The sequence below is a fragment of the Vigna unguiculata genome, chromosome 10, assembly GCF_037176805.1.
Source record: "Vigna unguiculata cultivar grain cowpea cultivar isolate G323 ecotype 2 chromosome 10, ASM3717680v1, whole genome shotgun sequence".
Lineage (NCBI taxonomy): Eukaryota > Viridiplantae > Streptophyta > Magnoliopsida > Fabales > Fabaceae > Vigna > Vigna unguiculata.
Window position 1 is genome coordinate 3,366,301 of NC_140801.1, and position 17,489 is coordinate 3,383,789.

The 17,489-nt window shown below is 33.5% G+C and overlaps 1 protein-coding gene across 1 annotated transcript; it reads right to left on the bottom strand.

The window, feature by feature from the left end:
- Positions 1 to 413: 413 nt before the first annotated feature.
- On the bottom strand, positions 414 to 7,842 carry LOC114166816 (uncharacterized). Its single transcript, XM_028051655.2, has 7 exons — positions 7,169 to 7,842; positions 5,549 to 5,698; positions 5,277 to 5,378; positions 5,141 to 5,185; positions 1,574 to 1,922; positions 1,301 to 1,490; positions 414 to 1,199 (listed from the first exon to the last, which is right to left on the bottom strand). The coding sequence occupies exons 1-7, from the start codon at positions 7,749 to 7,751 to the stop codon at positions 564 to 566; spliced, it is 2,055 nt and encodes a 684-aa protein (XP_027907456.2). The 5' UTR covers positions 7,752 to 7,842; the 3' UTR covers positions 414 to 563.
- Positions 7,843 to 17,489: the final 9,647 nt, after the last annotated feature.

The window sequence follows — 17,489 nt, forward strand, 5'->3', positions numbered from 1 at the left end:
TTATATATTTCCCAACTCGAAATCCCGAATTGAAAATTAATTAAGTGTAAAACATAACTCGCTTTGAAAATCGTATTTACTGTCACTTGCACAGATTCTCATAACTTTTAAAGATCATACGTAATCAAGTATTCAATCTAAATGTATAATTAAAGTCCAACCAAAAGTTAAAAACTCTTTATAAATGTGTTTTTTTATTCGATAATAAGTGTATTCATGAATACGAAAATTGAGTTAAGGTGAGAATAAAAAAAAAAAAAAAGACACTCAAATTTGAGAAAAAAAATATTTCCTTTTAAATAAAATTTAAAATCATATAATTTTAATTAATTACATTAATCTCATAAATTTTTAAAATTTAATTTATTTTAAAATTCGTTATCCTAACATATGTTATCATAAAACATTTTAAATTCTCAGAAAAATAAAGTATTCTATTAAATTCTATATACCGAATCACACAATTTAAAAATCATACATCATCAATCCAAATGTATAATCAAACTCCAAACAAAAGTTAAAAACTCTTACGAGGTGTTGTTGTGTATCCAATACTAATAACATCAACAATGATTCATGCAATGTTCAATCAATCTTGTTGGAAAGACCTTCTTAACTTGCTTCCAAAGATGCTTGGTGATGCTTCGAACCATCACATAAACAGGAAACTGAATGATTGCAAAAATGGTGACAGGAAAGAAAGCAGCACTGTATATCAATGTGGAAGTCCAATTCTTCCATTCCAAACGAATAGTGAGCAACATGGTTGCACTGAATGCAAGCATTGTTGTCATCAACGACAAGAACAACAAAGCAAATCCCAAATTGAGTTTTCTTGGTAGAGACTTATGAAAATCCCATAAATCACACGGGGAAGTGAGAATGGAAAGAAACACCACCACTGAAGCAAGTGACGTAGCAAGAGCCACAACATCCATGATTGTGAAAAAGAGAAACTCACTTGAATGAAGGAACACAGGAGTTCCATTTTCAGTTCCACCTGGAATGGTGTATGCCGCAGCAAATACAACTGTCGCAACCAAAATAGCGACGGTGGAACATGATTGAGCTGTTTCCTTCAACCATTTTTGTGCCTCCTTAAGCATTCCATCATGCTCAATTTCTAACATGTCTTCTGGTGTGTGTCCATCTATGTCAGAGTGCATGTTGTAATGTTTAGGTGTGAATCTTCTCACAGTCTGCAAACATAATAGTTACTTTCTAGTCACAGTAAAATTTTAAATTAATAGTGTCCAAATATATACATGTCAATATTGTAAAGGTTTAATTAAGTACTTACATCATACCAACGCAACTCATCTTGCAAATGGAATGCCACTCCAGCTAAGTGTTCTGCTTTGTAGTAATCCATTCTTGCAACTTCATGCAAGACAGTTCTTTCTTTATCTGTGATTTGACCAACCAATGATTCCATTGTACCTGTTCTTTCTATTATTTTAAGGATTTTCTTCTGTCGATACTTAACAGCCCTGTGAACAAACTAAACAAAATAAGTATGACAATACTGAAAGAAAATTGCAATAAAACATTACTACTTTTGATCCATTCTTACATTGTCAATATGTTCTGCTTATTCTTAGTGACATGATATATAGATGCAGGATACACTTCAAGAAACTTTTTAACAATTTCTACAATTCCAGTCTTAGCTGCTATGAACAATGCTATGCGTTCTGGTCTTTCTTCAATGTTCTTGCGTCTCTCTTCCCTTTTTTGTACACTTACTCTTCTCCTTTTCGCCACATTTAAAGGATCACGTGGCATTGTAATCAATAATGTCCTATTATACTCATTGCTTGATACTTGCCATGATAAGTCATATTTTACTAAAGTGCTGGCTAGTTGTTCAGCCAACTTATGTTTTTTCTTTTCCTTCCACATATGGTCAATGCCTTCAAACTCTGAAATGAAAGATCAATAAAAAGATTTATCATAATGAAAGAATTGGTGGAATATATAATTTAACTAGTTGGTAAAGGATTCTTAGTAAAGTCAACACGTTAGTTGCAATTTCAAGTATTCAAAATATTAATATTACATTTTTTTATCAGCAAAATATCAACATTAAATGTTTAATTGTTGATGTTATTGGTGAATGAATAAATGTAGAAAATATCAAAATTTTCTTTAGCTCCATATATCCTTTTGCTAGACAGCAAGACTACGCTCCAATGGACTTTTTTTAGTTGTTAGCTACTATTTTATTCCTACCAACATGACAATCCATAGGAAATCTAACCACACAATAAAGTGTTCAAAATCTTGGATTCATCATAAATAAAGATCAAATAAATATATGTATGGTATATAAGTGGACACAAATTTCACTTTCAACATGGTATCAAAGTCATGTTAAAGTTTATCCTAATAGTTTGTTGTTTGTTAGATCTATTGTTCCATATGCTATCAAACAAATATCTAAATTTTTTGCTCAACATGTATATGCCTCAGTGTGAAAGAATGTAATTGAAATCCTATATCGATGAGAGATAAAGCCAAATTATAATATAGGAATGAAGGCAAACTTCTTATAAAAGTCGATTTATAAAGTTGAGTTAAATTTAAAATCAATTTCTAAAGATTAAAACAAAGATACGTCTCATAAATTGTCAAATAAATTGAGGAAAACAATGCAACATTTTATGATGTGTGTTTGGATGAGGCAATTCAAGAGGGTAATTTATTTATTTAGAGAAATTGAAATTCTTTCAAGGAAAATGACTTGTTTTGATGAGGAAATTAAAAGGAAATTGAAACTGAAATTGAGAAATTTTAAGAAAGTATTTCAAATAACTAAAATAGTAAAATTTCAAATTCACTCAAAAAATAAAGAAACTGAAATTTCCTAAGTTGTGAAATTGCTCATTGGTTAGGACAAAAAATGTCTACAAGACCAAAAAGTTGAGTCGGATCTGGCAGAAGGTTAAGATGAGTCTGTTCGGGTCGAAGGACAAGTCGGGTCAGACCAAACTAAAGGTCAAGATGGGTCAAGTCGGGCCAAAGTTCGAGTTGGACCAAACCAGATCAAAGGTTGAGCTAGACCGACCCCAGTCGGGTTGAAGGCCAAGCTAAGCTAGGTAGGGACGAAGGTCAAGCTGGGTCGACGATCGAGCTAGGTCGGTCCGAGTCAGGTTGAAGGTCGAACCGGGTCGGGCCGAAGATCGAGTCAAGTCGAATCAGATCGAAGGTCGAGCTAGACCAAAGGTCATGCCGGGCCGTGCCACGCCGTAGGTCGAGGTGGACCAAAGATCGAGTAGAGTCGGGTCAGTCAAGTTGGGTTTAAGGTCGAGGCGACTGAAGATCGATGCTACTGAAGGTTGAGTCAGGCCAAAGGTCGAACCGAGCCAAAGGTCAACTTGAACCAAAAGTCAAGACGAGTCGTACCGAATTGAAGGTTCAGCTAAGTTAGTTAAATATTTCAATTACTTATCCAAACTAATTATTTAAGAAATGAAGATAATTCAATTACAAGTAATTCAATTACTAGATATTTCAATTTCCTGGTATTGTCGAGAGGTTAAGCCCTTAAATGGAAGGTTTTTTTCTGGCTCATGTCCCTTTAAAAATTCTCTAGTTAAGAAATCAGGAATAAAATTATTTTTTCCTATTATAAATTCAATGGTAAACTCAAAGCACGATAACAAACTTTTCCAACGAGTAAAAATCTATTTAGAAACTAAACTTTTAACATCTTTTTCCAAAATTCCTTTGCTGATTTACAATCAATTCTAGAGTAAAAAGGATTTGTTTATTAAATATTTTGGAATTTTGAAACACACAAAACAATTGAAAGAATTTCCTTTTTTACTGTACTATATTTCTGTTGTATATCATTCCAAATTCCTTAATCTTGTATTTGGATGAAACATTTTAACAATTCTAAGAAATTGAAATGCATTGCATTTGAAATTTTTTAATTGAATTTCCTTCATTATCTAAATAATCTGTTTGGATAGAGTAATTGGAATACCTTACATTTCAATTTCTTGTTTAGATAAAATAATTGAATTTCTCTTATGAGATAAAATTTCATTTTAATAAAATTTATTTTAATATATAAATTTTGAAATTAAATTGAACAAATATTATTGTGAACTTAAAATATTTAAATTCGATCAAATTTCGATCGAGTCAACTCGATCAAATTCAGCCAAATTTTGGCCAGCGTAAACGTAGTCCAATTTGGCCAAATTTAGGTTAGAGCCAACTCGATCACATTCAACCAAATTTCAGTTGGTGCTGACCCGACCAAATTTTTCAAAATTTTAGTTGAAGTCAACTCGACCAAATTTGGACGAATTTAAGATTATGTCTTCTCGGTCTGACCCGTCTGGGTCGTTGGGTTTGTTTGGGTCATCTTGTCCGCTTGATCCATCTGGGTTGTCAGGCTCGTTTTGGTAGTCGGGCATGCTCGATCTGCCTTGATCGTTGACCCGCTCAACCCATCTGTATCGTCGGGTCTACCCAACCTGTCTGGATTGTTAGGCCAGCTCGACCCATGTATGTCGTCGGACCAAACCGACCCGTCTAGGTCATCTGGGTCAAATTGAAACCTCTAATCTTGAACAATGAGGAATTCCACAAATTGTGGAATTTCAATTTCCTTCTTTTTTGAGTGAATTTCAAATTCTACTATTTTAGTAATTTAAAATACCTTAAAATTTCACAATTTCAATTTCCTTTTAGTTTCTCTATCAAAACAAGTCATTTTACTTAAAAGAAATTCAAATTCTTCAAATAAATGAATTACTTTCTTAAATTGCTCCGACCGAACACATCATTTGCTCCTTTTTACTCAATTTCTGGTAAAATAAATACATGCTCGGGACACTTCGCGGCTCTAGCTCTGAATCCCCAATCGAATTCCTTTTAAAAGAAAATTGTTCCTTTTAAATAAGTCACAGATTATAGCAAGTCTTACAAATTACTATTCTCATTATCATTTTATAGCCATGCTAATCAGTTTTTTTTTTTTTTAAATGTTTAACTTGTACTGAAATTGAAGAAATTTATTTAGCTAGAATATTGCTTGTTTGCAGTAAAGTACTGCGTTGAAAAACTTAATGTAATAATGATTCATTCAAGATAATGGAATGAAGACAAAGCTCGTAAGAAATACCTGCAGCCAAGCTTTTCCAAAAGCTGTAGTTTATGTTTGAAATGGCTGAAATTTGTAAATATATATTCTAATGTTATATATAAACACATATCACTCACAATATTTTAGAAAAACGTAATTGAATTTACTGGAGTACCAGATTTGCAGACTTTAGGCTCATCCTCTTTACCATTTTCTTCATCCTTCTTTTGTTTAAACAACTGACACTGTTCATCATTGTCATATTCATCAGGGAGCACTGAAACACAGATCATAACCAAACAACATTACTTATATGTATCAATGGTGAAACAGTTATGATAAATATTGCAATTGTTCTGAGAAAAAAGAGCAAAACTCATTTACAATTTGAATGTGAAGCGTTATATCAATTATTATAAAGGTTAAAAACAGAGATTGGGAAAGTACATATATATATGATGCTCTTCACAAGTCCCAGGTGAATATGGCTTCGAAAAACCTGTGGCATTTTCGAAAGTAATTGAAGACTTGTTAATTGCTTCTCATCCCTTTCCAGAGCAAGTGTTTCATCTTTTCTTTGCAGCCAAATTGCAACATCTGCCAATACAAAAACAATATTTTTTCGCATAAATAGAAACAGAGATTTAAATAAAAGCATATAAGAAAAGGTGATTCACGACCTACGTCTAGGGATGTCAACGGGGCGGGTAGGATACGGGTAGTAGTTCCCCCGTACCCTACCCGCTGAATAAATATCCGCCCCGTACCCGTACCCATATCCGTCGGGTATCCGTTATGCGGGTACCCGTCTATTTTTTTCATATCCGCGGGTATCCACGGGTACCCGCGGGTATTTACAAAAATATTTTAAAAAATAATTATTTAACCATAATTATTGTTTGGATCAACAAGTTCCCTTTCTCCGATTGATTCTTAAAAAACAAACAAATAAAAAATCACTACCAATTTATATTATAGTTTATTTTTGAATAAAATATTAAAAAAATTACTAACTTCATCAATATCCACCTCTTGCAACATTGTATAAAGTTTCATGTTGTCCAATTTTAATCTAGAAGAGCCTTAAAACATAAGGAGTTCAGTAAAAATTTCTAACAATCACTTAATTAAAATATCTAAGTAAAAATGTTAATTTCATTACCTTCCATATTGGTCCATAACCAGTCTTAGAGACACATCAATGCCTCCACAATATATGGAAGTAATTTACTCATTTGTGGGGTAAGAATCTGACCACCATTATTGAATGAAGACTCATAATGTTTTTATTAATATATATATATATATATATATATATATATATATATAAATTTTCTGAATTAAAGTTTTTACTAATATAATGAAGACTCATAATGTTTTGATTCATTTGTGGGGTAATCATTTTTCTGAATTAAAGTTTAGCGGGTACGGGTATCCACGGGTACGGATACTATGATATCCGTACCCGCCCCGTTAACATGCGGGTATCAAAAATACCCATACCCACGGGTAGCGGGTATCCATTTTTAATATCCATTTCCTATCTGTTGCGGGTTTTATCCGCGAATACCTGCGGGTACGGATTTTTTTGACATCCCTACCTACGTCCACACAAATGCTCAATGAAATCATTTTTGACAAAAACTACAGACCTTTGTATAAATTTTGTTCTGACAAAATCTACAAATACAATTTTTCACTTTTCTTCTTAACTCATTGTAAAAAAAAAAAAAGACTTTCCAACATGTCTAAGCCGGTCAACACATAAACTAAGTTTTAATATTACTATTAGGTCTTTATGCAAAGAGAAATATAAACACCAATAACATTAATTCTTAATTCAAAATCTTAAAACAATAAATTTATACAATTTCATCATTGTATACCTTTTCATTTACTTAACTTTCTTATTTTTACTAGATCTGATCAGAAACCCACGTTTCAATTCCCAACCCAACCAACAAATTATACAGTGTTTCAGTTAAAAGAATTAGAAACAAAAACGCAACAGAAATTTGTTTCAAACACACGCAGACAAGCAAGTATAGAGAGAAATGAAAGACGTACGAAAATGTTGGCCAATGACACTGGCATGAAGAGCGTTATATTTGTCAGATCGACGAAAATGATTTCGAAGATTGTCCACAGTGCCCACACGGTTAGCCATATATCTGAGAATCTTGAGCTTTCCATGCATGGCAGCGACGAACAGAGGGGTTTCTCCTCTGTTGTTTCTGAGCTCCACCAATGGCTTCTTCTCCTCCATTTCTCGTGGCACCAACTGATCTTCAAATCTGAACACAACCTCAGCCATTTCCATCGCCTTTTTGGAAAACACGATCTCGTGCAAGACGGTGTTTCCCTCACCATTCGGCTTGCACAAAGCGTGCCACCTTTCTGCTTCAGGCACCATTTCTATCATCTCTCTCACCAGTTCAGGGTTGGAGCGAGTTGCAACGTGGATCGCGGTGTTCCCTAACAGGTCAAACTTCGTGAGAATGATTCCACGGTTTTCCATCATCTTTTTCTTGAAATCTTTCCACCGTTTTTCCATGGCTGCTTTTTGAGCTTCTTTCGTTTCCTCACAGAACAGTTTCGTTTCTTCCATTCTGTTCAACTCTCCGTTCTCCGGTGTCTGCATTTCACTCATTTTTTAGCACTCAGAAAATATGTAAGTTCACTCACTCCCTCTCCACGCACATAAATAGTTAAGTATTTTCCTTCAAGTGAGAGAATCAAAGAAGAGAATCATGCCACAACATAAATAAGATGAAAATATTCCATTTTTAGGTAGTATTTTCTAAATAGTTTTACATTTTTTATTTTTAATATTCTAAAACTACTTAAAAAATATATATTATATTGTAAGAAAAAATTATCAAAATTTAATAATAAAAATATAATTGTCCAAATAAAATATATAATGGGAGAATTATGCATATCACAAATAAGAATTTTACATATTCTAAAAATTAAAAGACAACTAATCCTAAAAATACGTTTAAATAACAATCAATTTTTATACAAGAAAAATGATTAATCTGATTAATTTAGAAATTAATTTTTTAAATCGTCAAAATTTTGTTAAGTAATATTAAAGATCAATTTATTAATTAATTCACAATCTAATAATATTTTCATAATAAAAATTATTATATATATTAATCATTTTTAATTTATAAATTAATATCTAAATTAATAATTATTTTGATTAATTATTTTTTTCCCTAGTTACTATTTAAGTATTTTTTTAATATAATAACTGAAAAATTATTTTCAAAATTTATATTTTGATTATGTTAATTATTTAAATATGATTTAATAAGTGATGTTTATCATTATTGTTTTCATAATAAAATCGGATATACAAAAACAGATATTATAAACGTGATTTAAAAAAATTAAACATGCTTCCGGTACAAAAGTCAGACCTAGAACATATTTAAGTTTAAAAAATTAATCTTAAATATTTTAATCTTTGGAATAGTTTTGATTATTTTTGTTCAATCTTTCTTGTTGTAGTGATTGCAAGATGATATATAAGAAATGAGAATGAAAGAGTTGATATTAAACATGTATTTTTAATATATAAAAAAACATGATATAATTATAGTTTTTCTTATACTTAAATAATTGATTTTTACAAAATAAGTTATGTTTAATTTTTTTTAAATTAACTCCAATTGTTGCCAAATTAACTTTATAAAAAAAAAAAGGCTTTGAAATTATTAAACGTCATTTCAAACCCTACAGAAACGTGTAAAGGTGCACCATATCAGGGTAGTGAAGATTTTGACGCTTCTTACTTTTGTATACTTTTTCCTTTCTTTATTCTGTTTAATTTTTATTCTTTTGCATATTTTTCTTAGGATATCTACTTTTACAACACAAATTTTCCTTTATTTTTATTTATCAACTACATGTAATAACACTATATTAAATCAAGTTATTTAATAAAAAATTAAATTATTGAATAAAAATGGATGTGGATTGGGAGCATAAATTTGAAAGGTGGAAAGGTATAACAACCATCTATTCTATATCTTCTCTTTTATTGCGTGTGTTCTTAAATTTGAATTTTTCAATTAGTTTAATGAAATAATGAGAATTTCATAAAAGTAAAAGATAAATTATCATGGATAATTATCATTAACATCTTTTTATAATTATTAATTTTTTTATTACTATTTACTTTGTTGAACTTTTTTCCTTTCTTCTGTCTAAAATTTAATTTGATCTCTCATATTTAAAAACATTTCGTCATGATTCTTTTAATAGTGAGGAACACCTTAAGCTTAAAATATTTTACACTTTCTATTTACTAATAACGAGTCAAAAGTTATTTATATTTTAAAATTTAAAAACATTGAATTAAAACATTTTATATTTAAAAGTTTTAAACTTTTCTATAGTTGGTGAAAAAAAAAATATATAAAATGTTATAGTGACTTTATCGTCAACGAATGGGTTAAAGTCTAGTTACTTTGATTATTTAAATGCAAGTCGTTGAATATATATTTGTATAAATTCTCAAGTCAATAATAATAATATATAATAATATAAATAGAACTAATTTCAGACTAAATGGACTCTAAAACGTTGTGGTAAGGAAAATAATATATATATATATATATATATATATATATATATATATATATATAATTGAAAGTACTCTTATTATTAAAATTTTTTAATGCAAGCACATAAACTATATAAGTAATTCTAATTATTTTCAAAATTTATTAACCTTTTACCTTTTAAATAAAACATGATAAATATCTTTCAAGTTTTCAGAACACTAAATATATTTATATTTTATTAATATTTCCAAAGTAAAATATAAAAGGATTTCGAAAATATTTTCAAATATATATATATATATATATATATATATATATATCATTAATTACTTTTCAATTGAATTAATAAATATTTTGTTTACAACTTTACACTATCATTCTCTTCTTCTCTAAGCAGTAGGAGACAAATCATATCCTGATTAAAGAAAAAGAAAAATGTTCTAATGGCTTTGTCAAAATCATGTGAATAAACTTTTTCTTTTTGAAAAGTTAAGGACCTACAAAATCACTTTAATAATTTTTGTCAACATGTGAATTTATCCTCCCCTATTATTATCTTGCAAGCATATAACAATAACGTTTTTTTGGCATTTAGTTTATTGGAGCATTATAACACTTTCGATTATAAATATAATCCCTCATCGACACCCATATTTTTCATCATTTACCGTGTTTATTTTATCATTCTTATATTATTTACAAGATAATGTACAACATATAATTTGTTTTCACTATTTTTTATATTCCAATTATTTTCTTAATATTTTTATATTCTAATCAATTTATATATATATATTCTATACACGTAGCAACCCATCTTCATATTGACATTTATTTTCAAGGTATTTGAATTTATGTTAATTTATATTTGAAACAATATTAAAAAATTAAGTTCTTTTTATTATGGTCATATGCAATCAATCAATGGTTTATAATAGGTAGATCTTAATAGGATATGTGTATATGTATGTCTAGATTGATTGTAAATTTAAGCTAGAGATCTTCATAAAATTAATTTAATCATCTTAATCGATTAGAGTTAGTTTTGACATTAGATTAATCAAATTTAAAAGGAACAATTTTGAAAATTATTTTTTTAATCGATTGTATTAATAATATAATCAAAATTAATGTTAATGCAGACTTGAACCTATATTTTTTTTCCGTATTAATTGATTAATCCTTGAGATAATCGATTAATCCAGTAAAAATTAAAATATTGGTTTTGTCTATGTATAATCGATTACGTAACTTACATAATCTATCGACATGAACAATCTTCCCTTTTTTTTTTTTAGAAAGATGATTCCTTTCTCATTTTGAATAAGTTATTTTCACGTTACAAACTCATGAGAACGTGAGAGAGAGTTTTTAGAGAGATTAATAATTGCAAAATTCTTTATTCATCCAAAAAAAATCATAATAAAGTATATTGAAAACTCTCTTATTTGACATTAGGTGAAATTGTAATACCTTCACAAATCAGATGACTTCTTCCATGTATTTTCTTTGTAATTCTTTCTTTGTATTCTTTTCACCTTGTTGGTGATAGGTTAGAATAATTGTGTGTAATTTTACTCTTGTTTGTAAATATTGAAGGTTTTTCAAGTTCTTTGTATCTAGAGTGTAGGTTATGTAGATGAATTTTGTAATTCTAACTCTTTATATTATTAGTGAAAATCTAGCTAATGTTGTTAGATAATTGGATGTAGATTCATGTCGAGTCGAACTAGTATAAAAACTTTTATGTTGTACATTCTTTCTTTGAAATTTTTGTATCTTAGTGACTGTTAAGGTACCTTAATTGAGCATCCATATATATATATATATATATATATATATATATATATATATATATATTGTTAATTGATTAAATAAGTTTTTGAAAACTATTAAAAAGAACACTTCAACCACCCCTCCCTTTTGGTTGAATATATTAGTTGTAACCGTTTTTGACAAAAAAGAACACGCATATGTGACTATAATAGATGCAACTAATTTTGTTAATTTTTTAGGGCAACACCAACCCAAATTTGGAGAATCAAAACATTGTTTCTAGAACTCAGACGATCTTTGTGAAACCATTTCTAGAACGTGTGTCTACCCTATTAAACATGTATGGAGTTGTTGCTGCTATCACATCTTTAAAACTTGACTTCAATATCGCTTCAAAACAAGTTGAAAACTGGATTCATTAAAACAAGGTATATCGATACACCTTACTTAGTCCCTTGTATAATGAATAGTTCGATTTGTACTGCTCGTATAGGACGCGAAAGACATTTGGGATTTTTCAATTCTCAAATATATTGTCAATGATGTCATGAAACAAAGAATCATCATAGGAAACTACTACTGTCAAGAGATGATTGGAGATAAGGACATAAAGATCCAAATCAACGAGTACCACAAGTTGCTTGAAGATATCAAAGAAGAGAACATAATTCTATTGGATGAGTTTGTTTCAGAACTTCTAATCGAGAAACTGTCACCATTATGGATTGACTACAAACAACAGCTAAAACACAAACACAAGCAAATGTCGCTTCCAAAACTTATAACACACATCATCATTGAATATACCAATAGGAAGGGTGTGTTATTGCAAGGGACAAAGCATTATCTAAAATAAACTTGTTTCAAAAAGGTACGAGAACAAACCTCATCACAAAAAGGAAAAATAATTTTCGAAATTCTCGTCCCAATGGATCTAACCTTACCTTTAAGAAGAGGGGAAATGCTTCGTAATGACAAAAAATAATGTTTTGTGGGGAACGGATATTGTAAGACCGGAGAAATTTAAATAATTAAATAAATAATTATTTAATAAATGCGGGTAGTAGAAGAATTTATGGCATTTAATGCTAATTTTTGTGACGTGGAAAAGTACTAGCTCAAGTGGTTGAGAGTACTTGGTTGTGTGAAAGGACTTGGGTTCGAGTCCTACGTCTTTCAAAAACCCAGGTAGCCCCTGTACTCCGCCTCTAAGCATCTCCTGGCCCACACCCCGATAACTCGCTTACCTAAGCTACAATGCAAGCAACACCTCAAACCTGATCACGATATCTCGCTGAGGCGAGACCTTCTCGCCTGAGCGAGAACAACTCCTCGTTTGGACGAAGTTTCCCGTTCAGAACATACATGTCACAAAAATAAGAGAGAATATTTAAACCCGTGACCTTTCACTCATAAGGCCAAAGCACAACCATTATGCCAATTCAGATTTAGTGATAACCATTATAATCCTATAATTATGATATCACTCACCACTCACAATTATATTAAGAAAATAATAATAAATCAAATAACACACAAAAGGCATACATGAGACTCAAACCTAAGTCCTCTCACACAGTCAAAGTACTCTCAACCATTTGAGCTAGTACTTTTCCACATCACATCAAACAATAATTAATGTCATAAAAGCTCTTTCTACCCGCATTTATTAATTAATTATTTAATTAATTAATTTTCACGGGTCTTACATTTCCCCCACCTTTAAAAGTTTTCGTCATCGAAAATAAGACTTACCGGCAAAAAGGTAAGGATAAGACTTCCTCATAAGATCCTCCATCTCCTAAGTCATCTCCTGGGTTGCCTCGTCCCAGAGAACCTTCACAATCCGAAGCTCCTTCCCTTTGAGTTGTTTGGCTTGAGAATCTAGAATTCTTACCGGTCCAACTCCCAACGTCAGATTCTCACGCAACTGGACATCATCCTGCTCCAGCACATGAGTAGGATCCGCCACGTACTTCCTCAGCTGTGATACGTGAAAGACATTGTGCAGGTTTGCCAAGTGAGGTGGCAATGCAATCTCATACGCCATCGGTCCAATTTGCCTCGTAATCTGATACGGCCCGATGAATCGAGGAGTCAACTTCCTCGACTTCAATGCTCTCCCAATACCTGTTGTAGGTGTAACCTTGAGGAACACATGGTCACCAGCCTCAAACTCAAGTGGTCTCATCCTCTTATCTGCGTAGGATTTCTGCCAAATCTGAGTTGCACGCATCTGATCCTGTATTACCCTTACTTTCTCAGTAGTCTGTTGTAAGAATTCTGGACCAAGTACCACAGACTCTCCATCCTACTGCCAACATAAAGGTGTCCGACATCTCCTGCCATACAAGGCCTCATAAGGTGTCATTCTAATACTGGAATGGTAGTTGTTATTATAAGTGAACTCCACCAGCGGTAGCACATCACTCCATGTCCCGAGGTGATCCAGGACACATGTTCTCAGTAAGTTCTCTAGAGACTGTATGGTTCTCTCAGAATGGCCATCAATCTGAGGATGATATGTCGAGCTCATTCTCAGCTGAGTGCCCAAGGTGTTTTGTAGTGACTGCCAGAATCTCGATGTGAACCTCGGATCTCTATCTGAGATAATACTAGTAGGCACACCATGTAACCTGACTATCTCCTTGACATACAACTCTGCTAGTTTATCCAGGGACATCTTCTGATTGATTGGCAGGAAATGAGCGCACTTTGTTAATCTATCCACTATTACCTAAGTAGAATCATGCCCCTCACCGACCTTGGCAGGTGTGTAACAAAGTCCATGGAAATGCTGTCCCATTTCCACTGTGGTATATCAAGAGGCTCCAACGTACCACCTGGCCTCTAATGCTTGATCTTCGCTTTTTGGCAAACTAAACAGGATGCTACATAATCTGCCACATCGGTTTTCATGCCAGTCCACCAAAAGGCTCGCCTTCAAGTCTTTGTACATCTTAGTCATACCTGGATGTATGCTAAGACGACTTTTATGCCCTTCATCCAAGAGCATCTTCCTCAATACCCGACTGCTGGGTACACACACCCTCTCTCTGAAACGCAAGATACCATCTCTGCCCATCCTGAAGTCCTTTCTCTTCTCTGTGCCCAACTCACTAATAATCTGCTGCAGTTCTTGATCCTTACCTTGTTCCACCCGAACCTCATCCAGGAACTCATTAGTGATCCTCAACATGCTGCACCGTATATGACCTGCCTCCATATCCAATCCCAGATTCATATCTCGCAGCTTCTCGATCAGCTTCAACTCCTTAATCATCATGGCTGACACATGAGCTCTCTTCCTACTCAGAGCGTCTGCTACGACATTAGCCTTACCAGGGTGGTATAACAGCTCAAAGTCGTAATCCTTCAGATATTCCATCAAGCGCCTCTGCCTCATATTCAACTCCTTCTAATCAAACAAGTATTTTAAACTCTTGTGATCGCTGAATACTTGAAACTGTGCCCCATACAAATATTGCCTCCATGTTTTGAGAGCAAAAACTACCGCAACCAATTCCAAATCATGTGTAGGATAGTTCTTCTCGTGTACCTCCAACTGACGAGAGGCTTAAGCAATAAGCCGTTTCTCCTGCATTAACACACAACCTAAGCCCTGGTATGAAGCATCATAGTACACCTCAAACGTCTTGGTTGTGTCAGGAATAGCTAGTATAGGTGCAGTGCTCAATCTCCTCTTCATGTCCTCAAAACAGACTTCACACTCGTCTGTCCAAGAAAAAGGCTGGTCCTTCCTGGTGAGTTGAGTCAATGGACTTACCATCTTGGAGAACCCTTCCACAAAACGCCTGTAATAACCTGTCAGACCCAAGAAACTTCTCACCTCGGTTATTGTCTGAGGTCTCTCCCATTTTACCACTGTCTCAATCTTTGCTGGGTCTACCGTTATTCCTTGGGCTGAGATTACATGGCCCAAAAATTGTACCTCATCCATCCAAAACTCACACTTCGAGAGCTTTCCATACAGTTTATGCTCTCTGAGAATTTCCAGCACCACTCTCATATGCTCTGCGTGGTCATCCTAACTCTCAGAGTATATCAGTATGTCATCAATAAACACGACAACAAATTGATCCAGGTACGGTCGGAATATCATGTTCATGTAGTCTATGAAAATAGCAGGAGCATTTGTCACCCCGAACGACATCACTTCATACTCGTAATGCCCGTAGTGTGACCTGAACGCTGTCTTCTGCACATCCTCCGATTTGACTAAGATCTGATGATATACAGACCTCAAGTCAATCTTAGAGAACATTGCGGCTAGGGATGTCAAAATGGGCCGGGCCCGACGGGCCGGCCCGCCAGCCCGACCAAAAAAACATGGGCCGGGTCAGAAAATTCAGCCCGCCAACCCGAGGTAGCCCGGCCCGTCTAGCCCGATAACCCGTCGGGTCAGCCCGCGGGCCATAACGGGCCAGCCCGCGGGCCAAACAAGTTACTAATAATGCTTAAAATACACGTGCAGTGCAGCGCCAGCGTTTTGGGAAACCTCTTTTCTTCTCTTCTCCTCCACTCCACTCCACTGCACCCGCGGCCAAACATCACACTCTCTTCTCTTCTCTTCTCTTCTCCTCCACTCCACTCCACTCCACTCCACTCCACCCGCGTTTTGGGAAACCAGAAACCACCCACTTTTCTTTCTCCTCCACCCACGTCGCTGGAGAGGAAACACGAAGGCAGAGCAGAGTGCAGGCCATTCACGACGCCACCATCGGACTGCGATTCACGACGATTCCGACGGCCACCACCACCGCGAACATAGGTTTGTTCGTAATTTGAGTTCTGCTTCTTTTTTTTTTTCGATTTGTGACCTAAATTTATGATTTTCGTAACCCTAAAATTGGTTTCCCTAAATTGGAGGTTATGGTGTATGTGTGGTTGTTGTTGCTGCGATTTGCCCTTGTTTGATTGGACCCATTCTGTAAATCGTAATTGTTGTGCTGTTCTTGCTTAAAATTTTCCCCCAATTTCAATTTCGTAAACAACGAGATGTGTTGTTTTCTAAATTGGTGCGGTGGTGTTAGGTTTAAGGGTGGCGAGGTGTGAAGGGGTTTTGGAGTGGAAGAAGAAGTAGTGAGTGGTGTTGTGTTGCTGTTTACAGATACATTGTTTTGTTGATAAGTAATTGCTGCCACTGCTTGTTATTAACATGTGTGTACTGTCCTCTGGATGTTTCTAAATCTTGCCTACTGATGATCAATGGAGAAGTCTTGGCACATGTGTGTTGCTGTTTTGATGAATTATTCACCACCGTTGCTGTTTTAATTTTCTGTTATTCACCACCCTTGCTGTTTTGATGAATTATTTACTATCTTTTTGATTTTTTGAATCACTTTTAAAGCTGAACATTATTTGTGGTTCTATTTGTTTTGTTTGTATTAGGATTTAGTGAATCAGATTTAATATGATGGATGAGCATGAGTCTAATTCTAATCCTCCTCCAAGTAAAGATCATGAAACTGAAAATGTGTGTACTGAGTCTGAGAATGTTGATGTAGTTGAAGAGGATATGGATGATAGTGTAAAACTTAAAGAATCCTCTTGTAGTAAGAAAAGTGAGAAGTCAAGAACTTCTTCTGATGTATGGAAATATTTTACAAGGGTTGGGGTTGATGATGACGGAAAAGAGAGGGCAAAGTGTAATGTGTGCAACAAAAAATATGTTATTGGTAGTAAAAACTATGGCACATCTCATTTGAAGCGTCACATGGAGAAATGTAGTAAACTTAAATTTGAAGATGTTAGGCAAATGATAGTGGATGGGCAAGGAAAGTTAAAAGGTAGAAGAATAGATCCAATGGTTTCCCGTGAGTTGTGTGCCAATTTAATTATCCAACACGGTTTACCTTTCAAGTTTGTTGAGTATGAAGCTCTTAGAATTTGGATAAGCTATATCAATCCTGATGCATGTTTAGTTTCTAGAAATACAATAAAGAGTGATGTCATGAAAATACATATGAAAGAAAAAAACATGCTAAAGGAGGAGTTCAGGAAAATCAGAA